The sequence below is a fragment of the Balaenoptera acutorostrata genome, chromosome 1, assembly GCF_949987535.1.
Source record: "Balaenoptera acutorostrata chromosome 1, mBalAcu1.1, whole genome shotgun sequence".
NCBI classification, from domain to species: Eukaryota; Metazoa; Chordata; class Mammalia; order Artiodactyla; family Balaenopteridae; genus Balaenoptera; species Balaenoptera acutorostrata.
Genome location: NC_080064.1, coordinates 75,327,460 through 75,345,120, shown reverse-complemented (window position 1 = coordinate 75,345,120; position 17,661 = coordinate 75,327,460). Strand labels below are relative to the sequence as shown.

Below are 17,661 nucleotides of genomic sequence, written 5' to 3'. Positions count from 1 at the left end.
TAGAAGACGATAGGGCAAAACCCCTCACCTTCTTCAGGTCTTTGCTCCAATGTCACCTTCCCAGTATGACCTACCCTGAACACTCTGTTCAACTATATACTTCAATAAAAATAAATAAATCAAAAAAATTATAGAGCTTGGTACATAGCAGGTACTCAAAACTTTTTTTCTCTTTACCTTTGAGGGAACACGTGAAAATAAAACAGGGAAAATTGCTGGAGAAAGCACAGACCAGCAAGCACAAATGCCCTGGGATAGGAACATGCCTGGCATATTGGGTACATAGGAGTCTGGCATGATGGATGGTGTGATGAGCGGAGGAGAAGGAGAGATGAAACCAGGGTGACAACAGAGGGCCTGACCACACGAGGGCTTGCAGGTCCAGGAAAGTTTTTGGCTCCTACTCCTACTCCTAGTGAGCTGGGAAGCCGAGGAGGAGCTCTGAGCAGAATCACAGCCTCTGGCTTCCATTTAAAACCACCACCTGGCTGCTGTTGAGAGAGACTGAAGGGCGAACCGTCAGGCCACTGTGAAAATCCCAGCTGGCGATGATGGCGGCTTGGACCACGGTGGTAACAGTAAGGAAGGAGAGACATGATCAGGTTCTGGGTGTATTTTGAAGGTGTAGTCAACAGAATTTGCTCACAGTTTGGGCATGGATTGTGAGAGAAAGAGAGAAATGAAGGATGACATCAAGGTTTTTGCCCAAGCAACTAGAAGCAAGGTGATTGGGAGGACTGCAGGAAGCATGGGTTTTGGAGGGAAATTCAGGCACTCAATTTTGGACGCGTTTAAATATGAGATGCATATTATACACCCAAGGAGAGACATTAAGTACTCATATGAATATACAGTGCTTGATTTTACGGGAAAAGTCCAGGCCAGGGATAGAGGTAGTATATGAAGCTATGAGACTGGATGGATTCACCTAAGCCATGGGTGTGGATTTAAAAAAAAAAAAGGGAAGAAAAAAAAAAGTTCAAATACAAGGATGAGCCCTGGGACATTCCAGTAATGACAGTGACATGTGCGGCGCACCACCACCTTACTTGCAGGTGCTCATTTGCCCTTATAAAATGTTACAAGGTGAACACTCTCAACCTGACTCCACAGACGGGGAATGTTTCACAGCTATACGTCATCTGTCCAAAGGCACACAGATGGTTAAGTGCTACTACCTACCTGACTTTTGTGTACATAGTTGTTGTTTTTTTTAATATTTACTTATTTATTTGGCTGCGCCGGGTCTTAGTTGCAGCACGCGGGATCTTCTTTGCTGCGTGCAGGATCTTCAGTTACAGCATGTGAAGTCTTAGTTGCGGCATGTGGGCTCTAGTTCCCTGACCAGGGATCGAACCGGGGCCCCCTCCACTGGGAGCGTGGAGTCTTAGCCACTGGACCACATTTTACCTCCTGTAGCAACTTAACTTATAAACCTTGGCATCATCCTTTGTCTTCCCTTCCCCACCCAATCAGCCTTTCATTTTTATTTTCACATTAAGCTTCAGGACAGGGTGCCCTAATCTTTCACCTTGAACTATTACAACTGTCTCCTAATAGGATTTCCTGCCTTGAGACTCTCCCACTCTAATCCATTCCTTATCTTCCTGAGTATAAAGCTGATCGTGTCACCTTCCTGCTTAGCCCTTCCATTAATTCCCCATTATCTGCAAGCTCTAATCCAGCTTCTTTAGTTTGGTTTACGGGAGCCTTCACCACCTGGCTCCAAGCTGCTTCTCCAGTCTCATCTCCTGCCACTCTCCCCTCAACCCACCTCTCACGCTAGTCACTTTCCTGTGACGTTGAATCTGTTATTGAGATACATCAAGCTCTTTCACAACTCAGTTTCATACGCTCTTTCCTTTTTGTGCCCACACTGGGTAAACCTTCAGTACAATATTGACTAGAAGACACGACAGTGGGCACCATCTCGTTCCACACGTCTGAGGAAAACTTTCAGCTTTTCACCGTTAAGTATAACGTTTGTTGTAGGATTGTTTTAGCTACCCTGCATCCGATTAAGGAAGTTTCCTTCTTTTTGTAATTGCAAAGAATTTATTGTTTTATCATGAGTGGATGTTGAATTTTAGGGAATGTTTTTCTGCATTTTTTTGGTATCATAAATTCCCTCCTTTAATCAAATATCGATTTATTTTCTACTGTTAAATTTACCTTATATTTCCTGGATAAATCCAACATGATCTTCACGTGTTATCCTTTTCTATGCGTATATTTCTGGATTCCATCTGCTAATATTGTGTTGAGCACATGGCCTGACAATCTGTGCAGTGGCCCAGTGCGAGCACTTTTTGGTGAGGTGACCAAAAGCAACCTGATAATTAGGAGCAAAGTTTGAGCTCCACTTCTGTCTGGGATTAGGAGCTCTGAATGGATGTCAGCTGAGGACTGAGGGTGGATGTCTGAAGCTCTGTATTATTATAGGAAAATGAAAATTTCATTATCAATAGCTTTTATATTCAGTACAAAGTTTAGTACATATTCAGTCCAAAAAATGGAAACAGATCTTATTTAATTCAAAAGTTTTAATAGCAGTGAAATAAAAGCTTGATATGCGTAAGTAAACCTTTTTCATGTTTAGTTTTGCTAGTTCACCTTACATAAAAAATGATGAGTAAAGTCCCACAAAGCCCTCAAAACACCCCCTAGAGAAAGCTTTTCTATATCATTTCCATGTACGACATTGTCTCTTTCACTTTGATTAGACCAAGATGGATGAGGATGTCCTTTTCCAGTTCCAAATAACTCTCGTAGTCCATTTTCAATTCGGCTTCCAGTTGTTCTTTTGACTTCTGATACGTTTTCTAGGGGGAAAAAAAGCAAGTCATTTGTATAAAACTCTGGCAGCTAGAGAGACCAAAGGCTGGGAAGGGGCTCTTTTTGAAAGGCTGGCCCGGCTGTCGATCTAAGGAAGGGCCGGGAGGGGCGGGGCAGGAGGGCGTCTCTTGCACAGTCGGGGGGAGGGGCTGCGGGCTCGGAAGGGGCGGGGCAGAGATGAGCGGAGCGGTGTGTGCGGACTCAAGGCGTCTCCTGGCGGTGGGGCTGACCCAGTCTGCTGATGGACTGGATGTGGGCTCTCGGCGGCAGGGGCAATCCAGGCTGGCCTACAAGCTCCTGCCACTGATGGAGGGAGGAGCACATTGAGAGGGGAGAGAATAACAATGAAGGGCATTTATTCAGCTAATTTACCCAACACCACTTGCTGAATAATCTGAGTCATCTGTTTTGTTCTTTGATCTCTCAGTGTTCGCCTGAGTACTGCTCTGGTTTAATTATTGTGACATTTTAATTGATTGTCATATCTGCTAGGGCAGTCATTACGATTTTTAAGATTTTGTTTTTTCTCATCTGTGTCTTCTTTCAGGTGAACTTTAGGGTCACTTCATCTTGTTGTGTCATCCTGTGTGGCTTTTGTTTTTTCTCCTCTTGTCCTGTCCCCATCCTAATGTCCTCCTGTGCCTTCTGATCCCTTGTCACAAAGCCCTGTCTTTGTGGATTCCATCAAAGGGACCAGAACTGTATTTTTTTTTAAATTTTTATTTATTTATTTATTTTTGGCTGTGTTGGGTCTTCGTTGATGCTCGCAGGCTTTCTCTAGTTGCAGCGAGCGGGGACTATTCGTTGCGGTGCGCGGGCTTCTCATTGCGGTGGCTTCTCTTGTTGTGGAGCACAGGCTCTAGGCGCTCGGGCTTCAGTAGTTGTGGCGCATGGGCTTAGTTGCTCCGCGGCATGTGGGATCTTCCCAGACCAGGGATCGAACCTGTGTCCCCTGCATTGGCAGGCAGATTCTTATCCACTGCGCCACCAGGGAAGCCCCAGAACTGTATTTTATTCTAGTTTCTTTAGAGAATAATTTGCAGGAGGTATTTTCCTCTTTTGAATATTCACAATGACTGATGTTCTCTTCCCCTTCCTCTGCCATATTCTTTCCGCATGTTTGCTTTTCCCCCTCTCTTAATATCTCTGCTTTCTCAGATTCCTCATGTCTAATCATTATGACTGCTTCATAGCACTGTGAGGATTAAATGAATTATTAAATATGGCAGGTCCTCAGAATGGTGCATGCACCCAGTAAGCACTTGTTAGCTACAATAACCAATTCACAAAAAGAGCACCACTTGATAAGGTGAGAGTAGAAAAATGTTATTCTTCTAACCTTTGTCCTTTACAACATATGTGACAGATTCCGTAGCATTTCCTATCATTTTTAGGTATTAGAAATAGTGTCGTTTTCAGGTATTTGAAAACCCAGGCCAGTCCAATATCCAAGTGAAGGCTGCCCCTTGTGGCCCCCACTGCAATGCTCCCCTGTGCACCTCCAGGCTCTTTCTGTAGAGATTGCCTCACCCCACTTAGGAAGTCCTTTGGGGCACCTGATTTGAGCCTAGCTACTTTCAAGTTTCCACCTGGCCCCAGGAAAACTCACCACCCTCACTCTGCCATCAGTACAAGTTCATTGCCCCTGGTCCTCTCTCCACCCGTCTGTCAGAGCAGTTTAAGCTAATCTTTTGCCTGCAGACTTTCCAGCCATAGGAGTCAGGTCCCTGTCCCTGAGTTTCCTAAATTCTCCCTGGCCATTCTGCTCTGGCCCCTTGGTAACTCCTAGCCCTTGGATTTCTGTGGCTCAGGAAGCCTCCTGCCAGGTGGACGAGGCCAACGGTCCATCCTGGCCAGCAACCTATCTCTAGCAGTGCTTCTCTTGAAGGTCTCCTCCCAGAGTCTGGGCGGTGTTGCAGAAGTGGGAATGGGGAATACACAGCGCTCCAACACCTCTCTCCAAAAAAAAATTCCCCTTTTCCAACCTTCTTCCCCATAATTCTTGCCTCCCTTGTGTAGCCTGGAGTGTGGGTCATTGACTAGGGCTTGCAGAATTCTTTTGAATTCTTCCCTCTTCTCTGTCCCACAGAGATGACATAATGAATCATATGGAAACTGCTACTTTTCTCAGCTTCGGGTCTCCAGCTGAAATTCCAGTTAGGAAAATTCCCATTTTGTGTGCTGTTAGAGCTGTAATTACTATTATTTTTCAATAAGTGAGCGGTATCCAGATTCAATGTTTGCAAAGAGATGGGCATATGATTTCCCTCAGATGTGCGGGTTGAAGTGCACAGCCTAATCCCTGCCAGTCGGGGTGCGCTCATGAAAACCAGCCTTGCTGGATGGATGTGTGATCGTCCCCTGCCCTCGGTAATAATATTAATAGTGGACACTTCCTATCTGCCAGTTACTGGCTAAGTGCTGTAAATATTTCAACTCATTTAATCCCCACTGCAATCCTCTGAGGTTGTTAGTTTGTTCCCATTTCCCCTATTATCAGCAGTTGCTTGTAAGGAGATACTTCTGACTAACATTAGTTATTTTTCCTTGGTGACCCTTTTCATTTTCTAAATGTAACAGAGGAGCCCTTTTAAATGTATTCACTTATCTGCAGTCTAGTTCAAGAGAAAACTTGACAAGTGGTAGCTCTACTTTAAGGAGGGTACTATGTCAAATGGAAATGAAGTTACAAGAAGGTGGAAAAGTTTTGGAAACTCAAAAGCATCATACAATTCCAAGATATGGTTATTATAATATTCAAGTTTTTTAAAAGTACTTCACATTGTAAATTATTTTTGGATTATCCACAATTCTATGTGGATAATTAGCTGTCACTATGTTATTTAAACACTCCTAGTAATCGTGGATGATTGCTGGTGTAGGAAAGGGTGGCAGATTATCTCCCATGGCAGAATTTCACCCAGTGTTTGTGGTTGTGCAAAAGAATAGACCAATTTTTTTTTTGTAGCAAAAGAAAACAAAGAAAAGTTAATTAATTGGTGTTCTTTTCTACCTTGTCACCACTAAACAATGTTTTGAAATGATGCTCCCTCTGTTTTTGTTCCACTAATTCGTATATATCAATGCGATAATGTTAATCTATTTGCTAACGCAGTACATTAAAATATTTCCACATGCTTGTGCTTTTAATTGAGACCTAGGGTCTTACATGAGCAATTACATTGGAGGAGGCTATATATTTGGCTATAAGGAAACAACAGGTGGTGATGAAATTGTTGGTGACAAAAGGGCAAGGAAGGGAATGAGCAAGAGACAAGCAGAAATATGGACTGAGATGACCTCAAGTGAGAAAGAAAGAAGAGCTGAATTCACAGAATATTTCAAGGCCCCAAATGCCAATGGTCAAGGGAAGACCAACAGAGTGATGGAATTCACATCAAACAGAGAGGCTGAGGAAGAGGATGGGGGCTTCAGAGATTTAGGTTCCTTTCTGGTAGATTTTAAGATGGATGTGTCCTGTACCAAATACTCCCCTATTGCAAATTTCACAGTTCTAGTTTATTACAGTAAAATTTACATCTATTTGTCTGTCTGTCTCTACACACTAGCTCCCACTTAATGACAGTTTACTATTTGTCAAGTTACCTAACTGAAATCCTTACAGTAATCCTAAAAGGTTGTTATTAGTATTCCCATTTTAAAAGCAAGAGAACCAAAGCTCAGCAAAGACACAAACCTTGCTGTAGATTTCATAGCTCATAAGCGGTAGAGACGGGACGAGCGCCCACGCGTCAATTCATAGTCCTCTCTCTTTTGCACTGTTTTAATGCATTATTCACTAGATGTTAAAATTCTATGAAATGAAAGCATTCAAATTTGAATCTTTGTATCTATAATTGGTATTTAGATACCACTGTATCTAAAGGCCTTTGAAACAGAGAAAATTTCAGAAACTTAAATTGGGTAGAATCTCACTAGGTGTGTCCAACTGGTTGCTCTGACTCATAGTAAGCTAGAAAATCAGAGAAATGCCCCCTTGACTCCCATCCGAACAAGAGAAGAATGTAAAAAGGCATAATTTTTCTATTAAAATTGTGGAATAAGCCAAACAAATATATTCTCAATGGCATTAGAGGAAAGCAATTTTTGTTTCTGAAATTTAACTTACAACTTTTTTCTTCTCCATTTCCAGCTCCATTTCTTTCTTTTCTTCTTCCCGAATTTTTTTGCGCTGTTCTACATATTCCAGATGCTTGACTTCTCTTTCAAAGTAGTGGCTTATACTTGATACCTGTTAGAAACACAGGCCCATGAGAAGGGGGACCTACATGGAAGCCCCCATGTTCTTCATGAGGCTCTGAAGAATTTCTGCTGCTTGTAAGTTATTAGCTAGATTACCTGCTTTGGGATAATGCCCACAGGCCCACTATCAGAGGAACTAGCTAATTTGGGGGCTACTGGGCTAAGGTTTAGGGGCCTACGAATTGGGGGATGGCAGGAAAGGAGTGGGATTGGAAGGAGAGAGCTGCAAAAAATTGCAATTTTGTAGGAGAAATATTCAGGGATTGCTCCCACCCCCCTTCTTTCCTTCTCACTTTTAAGACTGAGGGAAGTTTCACATCATCAAACAAACTTGGAAAACCCAGATGAGGATGTCAATGGAAACCCTAAAGGGACTGGAATCAGAGCTGAGTTCCTGGTCCCCTGGAGAGTTTAGCGTGTGGACGTAAGAATAGAAGCAGGGAAGTCAGCAGAGACCTTGGGCAAGGCCACCAAGGGAAGGAAAGTTTTTTGCCTACCAGTAACTAGGGTGATGTTGTTGGGACTTGCAACAGATTGCAATCTATATGTTTAATGTTGGTTGTATACATATTTATGTATTTCTACATATTGATCTTCTTTTTGTAACCTAATTATTAACACTGCTTGAAACCCTTGGGTGGTGTGCATGGAGGGGCAGAATACTGCCACTTCAGACCTGCTGCCTGCAGCACACCAAGCTGGGGAAGGACGGGTGGAGGCTGGCAATGGAGAGATGCATAAAAATGTCAGCTGGGCCCTCTGGGAAGGATAGCACTGAAATAAGGGTCCCACGCTTAGGTTACAACGTGAAAATAACATCTTATGATTATGAATCCCCAAATCAATTCCTCTCTGAATCTGGGCTTCATTTACTTGGCTTTTCTTTTGCTGCATGCTTGCTTTTTTCCCCTAGCTTTAGGCCATTTCTCTCATAAAACAGAAATACATCCCCTTATTTTTTTTAATTTTTATTTTATATTGGAGCATAGTTGATTAACAATGTTGTGTTAGTTTCAGGGGTACAGCAAAGTGATTCAGTTATACATATACTTTAATCTATTTTTTTTTTCAAATTCTTTTCCCATTTAGGTTAACATCCCCTTATTTTTGACTGCATGATTCTTTTGTTCTCTTATAGAGCAAAAATGCTGTCATTTCTGAACATACTTCTAAAACATGCCTCAGCAGTATCTGATCACGTAAATCCTCAAAGCCAAAAGTTACTAACCTCACTGGTGGAAGGGCGACTTAGTGTCCAAGGAATTTCCAATATATGCAATGTTCCATAATAATCAGCTATGGCTATAAATTGCTGCTTAGCTGAAAGATGAAAAAAATGGGGGAGAAAAACAACTCTGCAATCAGAAAGCCATTTTAGAGGTTAAACATGTACTGTGTTTTTGTTTTGTGATTTCCCAAAGGACCTGTTGTGGTTACAATGATCTTGGCATTTTCATCAGACCTTCATGACTGGAGACCGTATTCACACGTAAAAGCCATTTTTCCAGTTGGTGAAATGAAGGCTGAGACCCTGAGTCTTTGTCAGCCACCCTGCTCACCCCCAATCATGTTTTCTCAGCCTCTATATAAGGAGTGTGGCTCCTAGCTGAGATTGACCCTCGCTGACTGGATCCACTGGGCAGATGTGAAAAGAAAGCAGGGACAATACATGGAAGATTTTCAAAGAAAAATCATGATGTCAATTTTCACCAAAGACATAGTAAGGGCTAAAGGATGCCATTATCCAGATGAATTTCAAAGACACAGCCAGAACCAGTTTTCTTATTATAAAAACAAATTGCTTCCTTTGATCATTTAAAATGGATATAAAACACAAATGTGTTTGAAAATTTCAATTTTTTCTCTCATCAACTTTTGTCTTCTCATTTTCAGCAGGTCTGGTTCAAATTGCTAAATCCTAGACTTGTAATCCCTGGAGGTATACAAAAGCAATGTTTTGTAGCGAAGACGGGAAAACACACTTTGGTGACACATACGGCCAAGTAGTAGTAGTCAGACTCTGACACTCTTAGAGATTCTGAAGACTGTGTTTCTAAATGTAATGTTTCTTCTGAGAAAGAAATGAATAGAAAGACAATTTTATGCCTGCACAGCTTTGGAAACAAAGGGAAACTTCTCTGAAATGAAGCAAATATACACTGAATTTGGGTAGAAAGTATTACTTGGGTGAAACAGAGAAATTGGGACAAAGGATATAAATTACTTTTCCATCGACACATTCTTAAATTTCTGCTTGCTCTGTTATACATTATCTTTTTCCTCTTAATTAGTTTAAAAGTTATAGTTTAAAGAGATATATGACCCCGCAGAGTCATTTGATCTCAAGAAGGAAACTGCTTGATATTGTCCAGTGGAGGGCCATAAAGTGACAAAATATTGAAAATTTGTGACGTAATGAAAAATTAAAGGTACAGAACTTATTTTATTTGGAAAAGAAGCAGCAAAAAGTAGCAAAGATTTAGGGTTCACCCTGTGATTTAGGGACCCGGAGAGGGTGAGAAGGATGTTTTTTATTGTGTGGTTCAAAATCAGTCTCTGCTTGACATACTAAAATGTGTCTCAGAAATAACCGTTGATGAAGAAAATAGTAAGAGAAACTCAGGTTGTATCCAAAATTTGAAAAGGGAAAGGAAGGGGAATGATGGGAAGGAAAGAGAAAGGAAGGGAAGAGATGGAATGGGAAGAAAGATCTTGAGAAGAAACATCAGAGGCTTTCCAGTTGAATGTCAAAATGTTCCTAAGCTAGCCCCAAAAGGCAAAATGACTTAGTTCATTCAATCAGAATTAACATACCAGAAAAGGTCCAGGGTTTGATGTACGTGATCATAGTTATACAGATGTTTTGTGACTGGGCTGGTTCGTGGGTTTTCTCCAGAAGGTCCCAGATATCGATGTATCCATCTTCTCGGCCAATGTAAAAGACTCCAGGCCTTGTCAGAGACCAGTGCCCTGAGGTGTACCTTTTTGGTGCACAGGATGACTGAAGGAGGGGTCCAGTCTAAAAATAAATTCAAAAAAAACAAATTAAAAGCTTTTGTTATTATCTGAGGGATATTCACAATGATTTTTTAAAAGTAAAACTCAGATGGCTATGATCATATAAAAGATCAAACCTTCCAATCGAGCTATTTATGGTTCTAATAATCCAACTGCTGCTAAATCCCATTGCTATTTCTATGGAGATTGATGGACACCGGATAAGTAAAGATTATAAGCAAATTTTGCCTATATCTTTATTTTCCTGTCAGGTGCCTGCTCACCATTGAAATAGCTCTGGTGGGCAGGAAAAGGGAATGAAAAGTCAATTCTATCTGTGAGCTGCATCCAATGGCTTATTAATATTATTTGGGAGAGATTCTGGACCACCAAAGCAACATAAGATCATCTTATCTCTTCTCTATTTTGGGGTAATTTGCCTTCTTTGGGAGGTTTTCATAGAGACTGAAGATCAGAATGTGCTCTCTTCCTACCGTCATGCTACGCCTGGGCTCATTCACCTACTTACATCTGGACTAAACTAAGCCATGGAGCTGCCTTCCACCCTTCCATACATGCAAACAAAACCTTCCTACAGGGAACAAAGAAGGTCACCAATTCATGGACTCCCTAGAGGCAACAGGCCAAACCTGTTCTTGCTCAGCTCCTTCAGTTTTGGTGGATAACCAGGTTCCTGACCCCTGCATGGTCTTTGGACAATCTTGCCTAAATTTCTTTTGTCTTTCTCTTTAACTGCAAAACTAATGCTTGCTTGTTGTAACAAAAAAAAAAAAAAAAAATCATACAAAAGTACATTGTTATAAAATAGAAGTCCTTTTGTGGATGGACACTTAAGGAGTTTTCAAGTTTTTTCAATGACAAACTTGTACATATATTCACACACATTATTTTTTTGAGTATTCCTGTAAGTTAGAGTCCCAGAAATAAAAGGAAAAAAAAGTGTTAGGTCGAAGAATACATATATTACAGCTCTGAAATATATATATATATACACACATACATATATATATATACACATACTTTTTTTTTTTTTTAAAAGGACCTCCTTTATTTATTTATTTATTTATGGCTGTGCTGGGTCTTCGTTTCTGTGCGAGGGCTTTCTCCAGTTGCGGTGAGTGGGGGCCACTCTTCATCGCGGTGCGCGGGCCTGTCACTATCGCGGCCTCTCTTGTTGCGGAGCACAGGCTCCAGACGCGCAGGCTCAGTAGTTGTGGCTCACGGGCCCAGTTGCTCCGCGGCATGTGGGATCTTCCCAGACCAGGGCTCGAACCCGTGTCCCCTGCATTGGCAGGCAGATTCTCAACCACTGCGCCACCAGGGAAGCCCCTATACATACTTTTTAACAGATTTTGATAATTTCCTTAAGTAGCTCATGAGAGGGACATATCATACTGGTTTTCCCACGCCCTTGCTTCACTAGATTTTACCAGTCTTTCTAGTTTTTGGCAGTTTAGCTTCTGTCTGCCTGGACCCAGGCCCTGTCCTAATCCGGACCACTGGATTCTTGGCACTGCCTCACCTCGACCCATGCACGTCTCTGCCTGCCTGGTGACGGACCCCTTAGCGTTCCTAGTCCCACTTTCTGAACCTGCTGACAAATTGCCCGGTGCAAGAGCAGTGACAGACCCATTGCTTCTCCTTGGACTTCGTGCCATAATCAGCATCCCATCTTGTATTTTAAGCAGAGGGAAAAACATAAATCAAGGGAACTGCCCATGATATACACAATATTTCGAAGAAAAGACTGTTTGGTTTCAGAGAACAAAAGACTTGTAAATGTTTCCTTCCCTCAGGAAAGAAAAGCAAATGGTTGTGTTTTCCAAAGGCTTGTAGTGCTTCTGCTGACAGGCTGGGGCCCAGGGCATCTGTTCCAATTTCTCTAAAAAGTGTCCCAAAGGCATTGTTACGTCAGAATGGTCTGTTATTCTTATTGTTTTTCTCAATAACAAAGGACCACACACCCACTCCTCCATTTTGCAGGCAACTTACCGTAATACCTTCTTTCCAGATAGCCACGTTCCAACCCCCAACAGTGAGGATAATGTCCTTGTAAAAAGGTGATCTCTGAACGGTGTGGACACCTCCATCATGGACCGTGTAGAGGCTCACGGGCTTCTTTGCTGTTGGAGTGGAAAAGGCCATTTCACCTTTTATAACACTGTTTACATTCCTGCAATGAAGAATGGGCAGACCTCCGATGGACAGATAGCTCCCGATCAATGAGGTCCAAGAGTGGAGAACCAGAGGTCAGCTGGGGTGAATGAATCTGTCAAGGCACAACTCCTCCTCTTTTTTATGGACAATCCAGGGAAATTCCCATCAAGGCTACTTTTCAGGCTCAAAGGAACACTTCCTGTTCTTATTCATTCACTCATTTATTAGTATATCAGTTAGTCAATAGTATATATTGTTAGTCAATAAATAATTGTGGGTTGTTTTTATGTACCAGGTACTGTAGATGGATGGGTAAACAATGGTTAATAAACAAACATGATCTGTCCTCTCGGACCTTACAGTCCAGTGGAAAGACAGATACTCAACAAACAAATCCCAAGGTATATAAAAAAAAAAATGTGAAAAGTATTATGAAGTAAAAAATATCACAAGAAAGAATAACAAGGGACATTCGTTATTTAGGCTGAATGGTCAGAAAAGACGTCTCTGAAGATGAGTCATTTAGGCTTGAGTTCGGCACGGGAAGATTGTGGTGTGGAGTAGCATTCCAGACAGGAGGAGTAATACACACCAGAGTCCTGAGAAGTGTTTAGTGCATTTATTATTTTGAGGAAGGCAATAGGACTGGAGTCTGATAATCCCAGGGTGAGACACAGGAAACAAATGGAGACCAGGAGAGTCCAGACCTTGCAGAGACTTGTTAGGAAAAACATTTAGATTACATTCTAAGTGTAATGTTTTTTAATGAGCCCTTTAGGCCTAGAAGACTATCCTATTGACAGATTGACATATGAAAGGATTCTCTGGTTGCTGTGGGGAGAATGGATCAGAGGCAGGTAAAAGCAAAGAGGGGACACCATGGGAGGTTTTTTTTTTTTTTTTTTTTTTTGGAGGTTTATCCACACTACAGCACGTATCAGTAGTTTGTTCCTTTCTTTTTTTAAAAAAAATTAATTTATTTAATTTATTTTTGGCTTCATTGGGTCTTCGTTGCCATGTGCAGGCTTTCTCTAGTTGTGGCTACTCTTCGTTGCGGTGCGCGGGCTTCTCATTGCGGTGGCTTCTCTTGTGGAGCAGGGGCTCTAGGAGCGCGGGCTTCAGTAGTTGTGGCGCACGGGCTTAGTTGTTCCGTGGCATGTGGGATCTTCCCGGACCAGGGCTCGAACCTGTGTCCCCTGCATTGGCAGGCGGATTCTTAACCACTGCACCACCAGGGAAGCCCCAACCATGGGAGGTTGTTGCTGTAGTTCTAGTGAGAGAGGATGGTGACTTGGAGGAAGGTGCAATGGAGGAGTGGATAATCAAGAAACATTTGCAAGCTAGAGTTGACAGGAGGGGTGAGAGAGATGAGTGCTGAGAATGACAGCCAGATTTCTGGTAAGAGAAACAGGCTCACTGTACTTTCCATTTATTGCAACTGGGAAGACTAGAGGACAAGCCGATTTGGATATTAAGATGAAGGCTTCCCCGTTGCCTCTGCCCCAGGCACCAGGGTCCTTCTGCTCCCCTGGTCTGTCTACTCCGCCATGGCTTGGGTTTCCTCTCCCCGGTCCTGGCTTTGGAGCTGGCTGCTCCTCATTCCTTGCTGCCCATACCCACAAGCCCCAGGGATGGCCATAAAAATATGTGCCTGTCCAGGCCAAACCACAATGTGTGGCTATTTTATACTAAAACCACGAATTTACTCTGAAACTTATCATATTAACAGCTATGTGAAGGTTGGATTTTTTTTCTCAGAACAACAGTGTAACATTAAGCAGAAAAAAAAGCTACCATAATCTTGTAAAAAGCTGATACAGTGTCAGAGAGATATTTGTCCATCCATGTTCATAGCAGCATTATTTGCAATACCCAAAAGACAGAAGCAACCCAAGTGTCCATCAATGGATGAATGGATAAACAAAATGTGGTATATCCATACAATGGAATATTCTTCATCCTTCAAAAGGAAGGGAATTCTCACATACGCTACAACAGGAATGAAAACTGAGTATATTATTTTAAGGGAAATAAGCCAGTCACAAAAAGGCAAATACTGGGACTTCCCTGGCAGTCCAGTGGTTAAGACTCTACCTTCCAATGCAGGAGGCATGGGTTTGATCCCTGGTTGGGGAGCTAAGATCCCACATGCCGTATGGTGTGGCCAAAAACTTAAGAAAAAAGGCAAATACTGTATGACTCCACTTACATGAGGTACTTACAACAGGTACATTCATAGAGATAGAAAGTAGAATGGTGGTGGCCAGGAGCTGAGGGGAAAGAGGAGTGGGGAGCTAGTGTTTAACAGGTACAGAGTCTCAGTTTCACAAGATGAAAAGAGTTCTGGAGATTGGTTGCATAACAATGTGAATGTACTTAATTCCCCTGAACTGTACTTAAAAATGGTTAAGATGTTAAATTTCTTGTTTATGTATATTTTTATCTCAATGTAAAAATTATTTGAAAAAAATGTATACAGTAAAAATAAATAAATTTAAACATAGCTCTTCTAGGTTAAAAAAGACCAATTTTCCTCTCACCAAAGCTCCATCTTGAAGACAGCACAGAAGCCTTATTTCTAAGGGCACCTTGAAGTGATCTGGAGGATTTCTGGGAAGGCAGGAGACCCCTGGAAGCCAGCAGCTTTCTTCTTGCTGCTGTTTGTGTCCGTCAGATCTGGTTTTGTCCTTGGTGAGCCGGGCTTTCCTACACCACCTCACTCTGGTGAGCAGGGCTATCCAGGAGTCTAGAAGCCCTCTGCAAAATGTAATGACCACCAGTGATAGGAATATAGATAACCATCGAGATTTGTACTTTTAACATGTTAGAGGTTCTCAGCCCATATAACTTTTTCTTCCTTTTGTCCTTTGGAAGACCTTAGAGCCATTCAGCAGTAAATGGAGCTGTCCTTAAGTTATTAAATGAAATGCCAGAGCCCCCAGCCAGGTTATTATAAGAAACTTACAATAAACAAAACAGTAGTTTTCCAGAGTCATTATCTAATGAAGGATTTAGTATACTGATGTGGTTAAGAGCACAGACCGCCTGGGCTCAAATCCACAGTGTTGCTGTAAGGATTAATCCATGGAGAGTATTGAGCACCTAACACATGACGTGTGCCAATTTGTGAGTTGAGTACATGAGATGATTGTGTTAACTGTCATCATCATCAAATACATCAGCCTGTATTTCTTGGCTTGTCACTTAGATCATCTGTTTGATTTGGACTTCATCACACACAGCTCAGTCAGGATAATCTGTCTTTCAGAAATTTCTTCTTAGAAAAGGAAATTCTCCTTCCTGCCTTGTTGTATATTTGAGATAAGAACATGGGGCTCCCAGCAGATCAAGAGAAAATGGGTCCCAGTATTTGCCTCATCTTTACCCAGGAAACCTCCATGGTGTTTATGAAAGACATCGGGCTGGTAGCTTCCAAGGAAAACTGTGCCAGTTCACAGAATGTTAAGTAGGGCATGCAATTTACAGTTCAGCATGTCTACACATTGACTTTCCCTGAACTTCAACCATTATCCAATGGGAGTAACAGTGTCATTTGGCTTTCCATGTTACAAAATACTTGACTGGTAATTTTAAAGTATTAAAGTATTAAGATGATTTAAAAATAGCCTTTAGGGCTTCCCCGGTGGCGCAGTGGTTGGGAGTCCGCCTGCCAGTGCAGGGGACACGGGTTCGGGCCCTGGTCCGGGAAGGTCCCACATGCCGTGGAGCTTAGCCCATGTGCCACAACTGCTGAACCCACGTGCCTGGAGCCCGTGCTCCGCAATGGGAGGGGCCGCCGCAATGGGAAGCCCGCGCACCACAACAAGGAGTGGCCCCCGCTCGCTGCAACTAGAAAAAAGCCCGCATGCAGCAATGAAGACCCAATGCAGCCAAAGATAAATAAATTAAATAAATAAATTTAAAAAAAATAGCCTTTAAGTAGGTGGTTAGAGCTATTTCTCATTTTTTTGGAATGAATTAAATGTCAAGAAATTAACAGCAACTTCTCTTTTTCTTTCCCACTCACATCCCACTGGTCACAAAGTCCTGGCATGATGACTTGTATGTCTCTCTCTCTCTCTTGCATTTCCTCTGCTGGACATCCTTGTCACCCTGCCTGGACATCAGTCCTCTCCATCTCTCATCTAGGCTGTTGCAACTGGTCATTCTACCGCTCATCCTACTTCCCACCAATTAATTAACCCCTGCTCTCCTGACAGAGTAATTTTCTGATTATACTGGTGGTACTAGGATACGGTCCACAGGTTAGTAAAGCACTCAAGGCTCTTTGCCATCTGGACTCAGATGTCCTTCCTGGCACCTCTCCTGCTGCTGTTGCCCTCTCTATTACCATGCTTTGGCCAGAAGATCTCCCTGTTTCCTAATTGTCCACTACTCTTCTGAGCTTCCATGTTTTTGCACTTGTTTGTCTTTCTACCTGGAATGCCTTTCTCCAGCTGGAAACCTGCAAACCACCCTTCAAGATCCAGCTCAACCATATCTCTCTTCAGTGGGGCCTTTTCTTAACAGCCCAAAAGAGTTGGTCCCTCCCTGGTTTCCACGTCACTTTGTGTTTGTCTTTTTTTCCCATCCATAGAACTAATGGCAGTGCAATGTCATCATCTGTTTATGTGGTTGGCTTTTCCAATAATTCATGTAACCCCTTTGGGGGAGATAATATCTTATCCAACTTTGTATTCCCAGTGCCTGGCACATAGTAGATTCTCAATAATGATTTGATGAATGAATGAATGAAAGAAAGAAAGAGCAAACAAACATCAATGAGGTACAAATGTAAAGCTCTTGGTTTTTAAGTTTATTGTCATTGGTACTATAGATGGAATAAAATCCATTTAAAATAAATAACTCAACCTGTCTGTCATGGGCTGCCTCAAAAGCAGTTTAGGAAGCTGGCACCAGGGTAAGGCTCTAAGAAAATCTGAGACCAGGAGGAACCAGACAGTGTCCCTCTGTGCATAACCAAGTCGTGGCATCACGAGCTTAGTCATGGTCTCAGCTTGTGTCCCAGGGGTGTAGTGGAGACTGCTGTCATGTATTATAGTGCCTGGCATGCAGCACGTGCACAATTAACATTCTTGAATGATTGAATAAATAGAAACATGAATAAGCACAAAAGTAGTTGAATGTAATTCGTTACATCCAATATATAATTTTGAGTTCAACTTTAAATTATGGAATTGGAAATGACTGGAAAATGGAAAATCGGTCTCAGTTCTACATGCACTTGATCCTCTTTTTGGGTCACATTAAATCTTCTCTCAATGCCTCACTCTTATTAATAACATACATTTGGGTCTCTAGGCCGGAGACCTATGTAAGAAAAGTAGGAGTGCTTCTGTTTCCAGATGGAAATGGCCACCCTGGAGG

At 42.1% G+C, this 17,661-nt stretch overlaps 1 protein-coding gene across 3 annotated transcripts in view; it reads right to left on the bottom strand.

Annotated features, from left to right (window-relative positions):
* Positions 1-2,558: 2,558 nt before the first annotated feature.
* Positions 2,559-17,661, bottom strand: part of DNAI3 (dynein axonemal intermediate chain 3) — a 101,145-nt gene continuing 86,042 nt past the window's right edge. For all 3 annotated transcript variants that reach the window (XM_007173031.3, XM_007173033.3, XM_007173032.2), the window contains 5 exons: positions 12,109-12,239; positions 9,913-10,117; positions 8,327-8,418; positions 6,965-7,087; positions 2,559-2,822 (listed from right to left, as the gene is read on the bottom strand). In XM_007173031.3, coding sequence (XP_007173093.2) covers positions 2,679-2,822; positions 6,965-7,087; positions 8,327-8,418; positions 9,913-10,117; positions 12,109-12,239 — 695 coding nt within the window. In that variant the 3' untranslated portion in view covers positions 2,559-2,678. The remainder of the gene's footprint in view (positions 2,823-6,964; positions 7,088-8,326; positions 8,419-9,912; positions 10,118-12,108; positions 12,240-17,661) is intronic.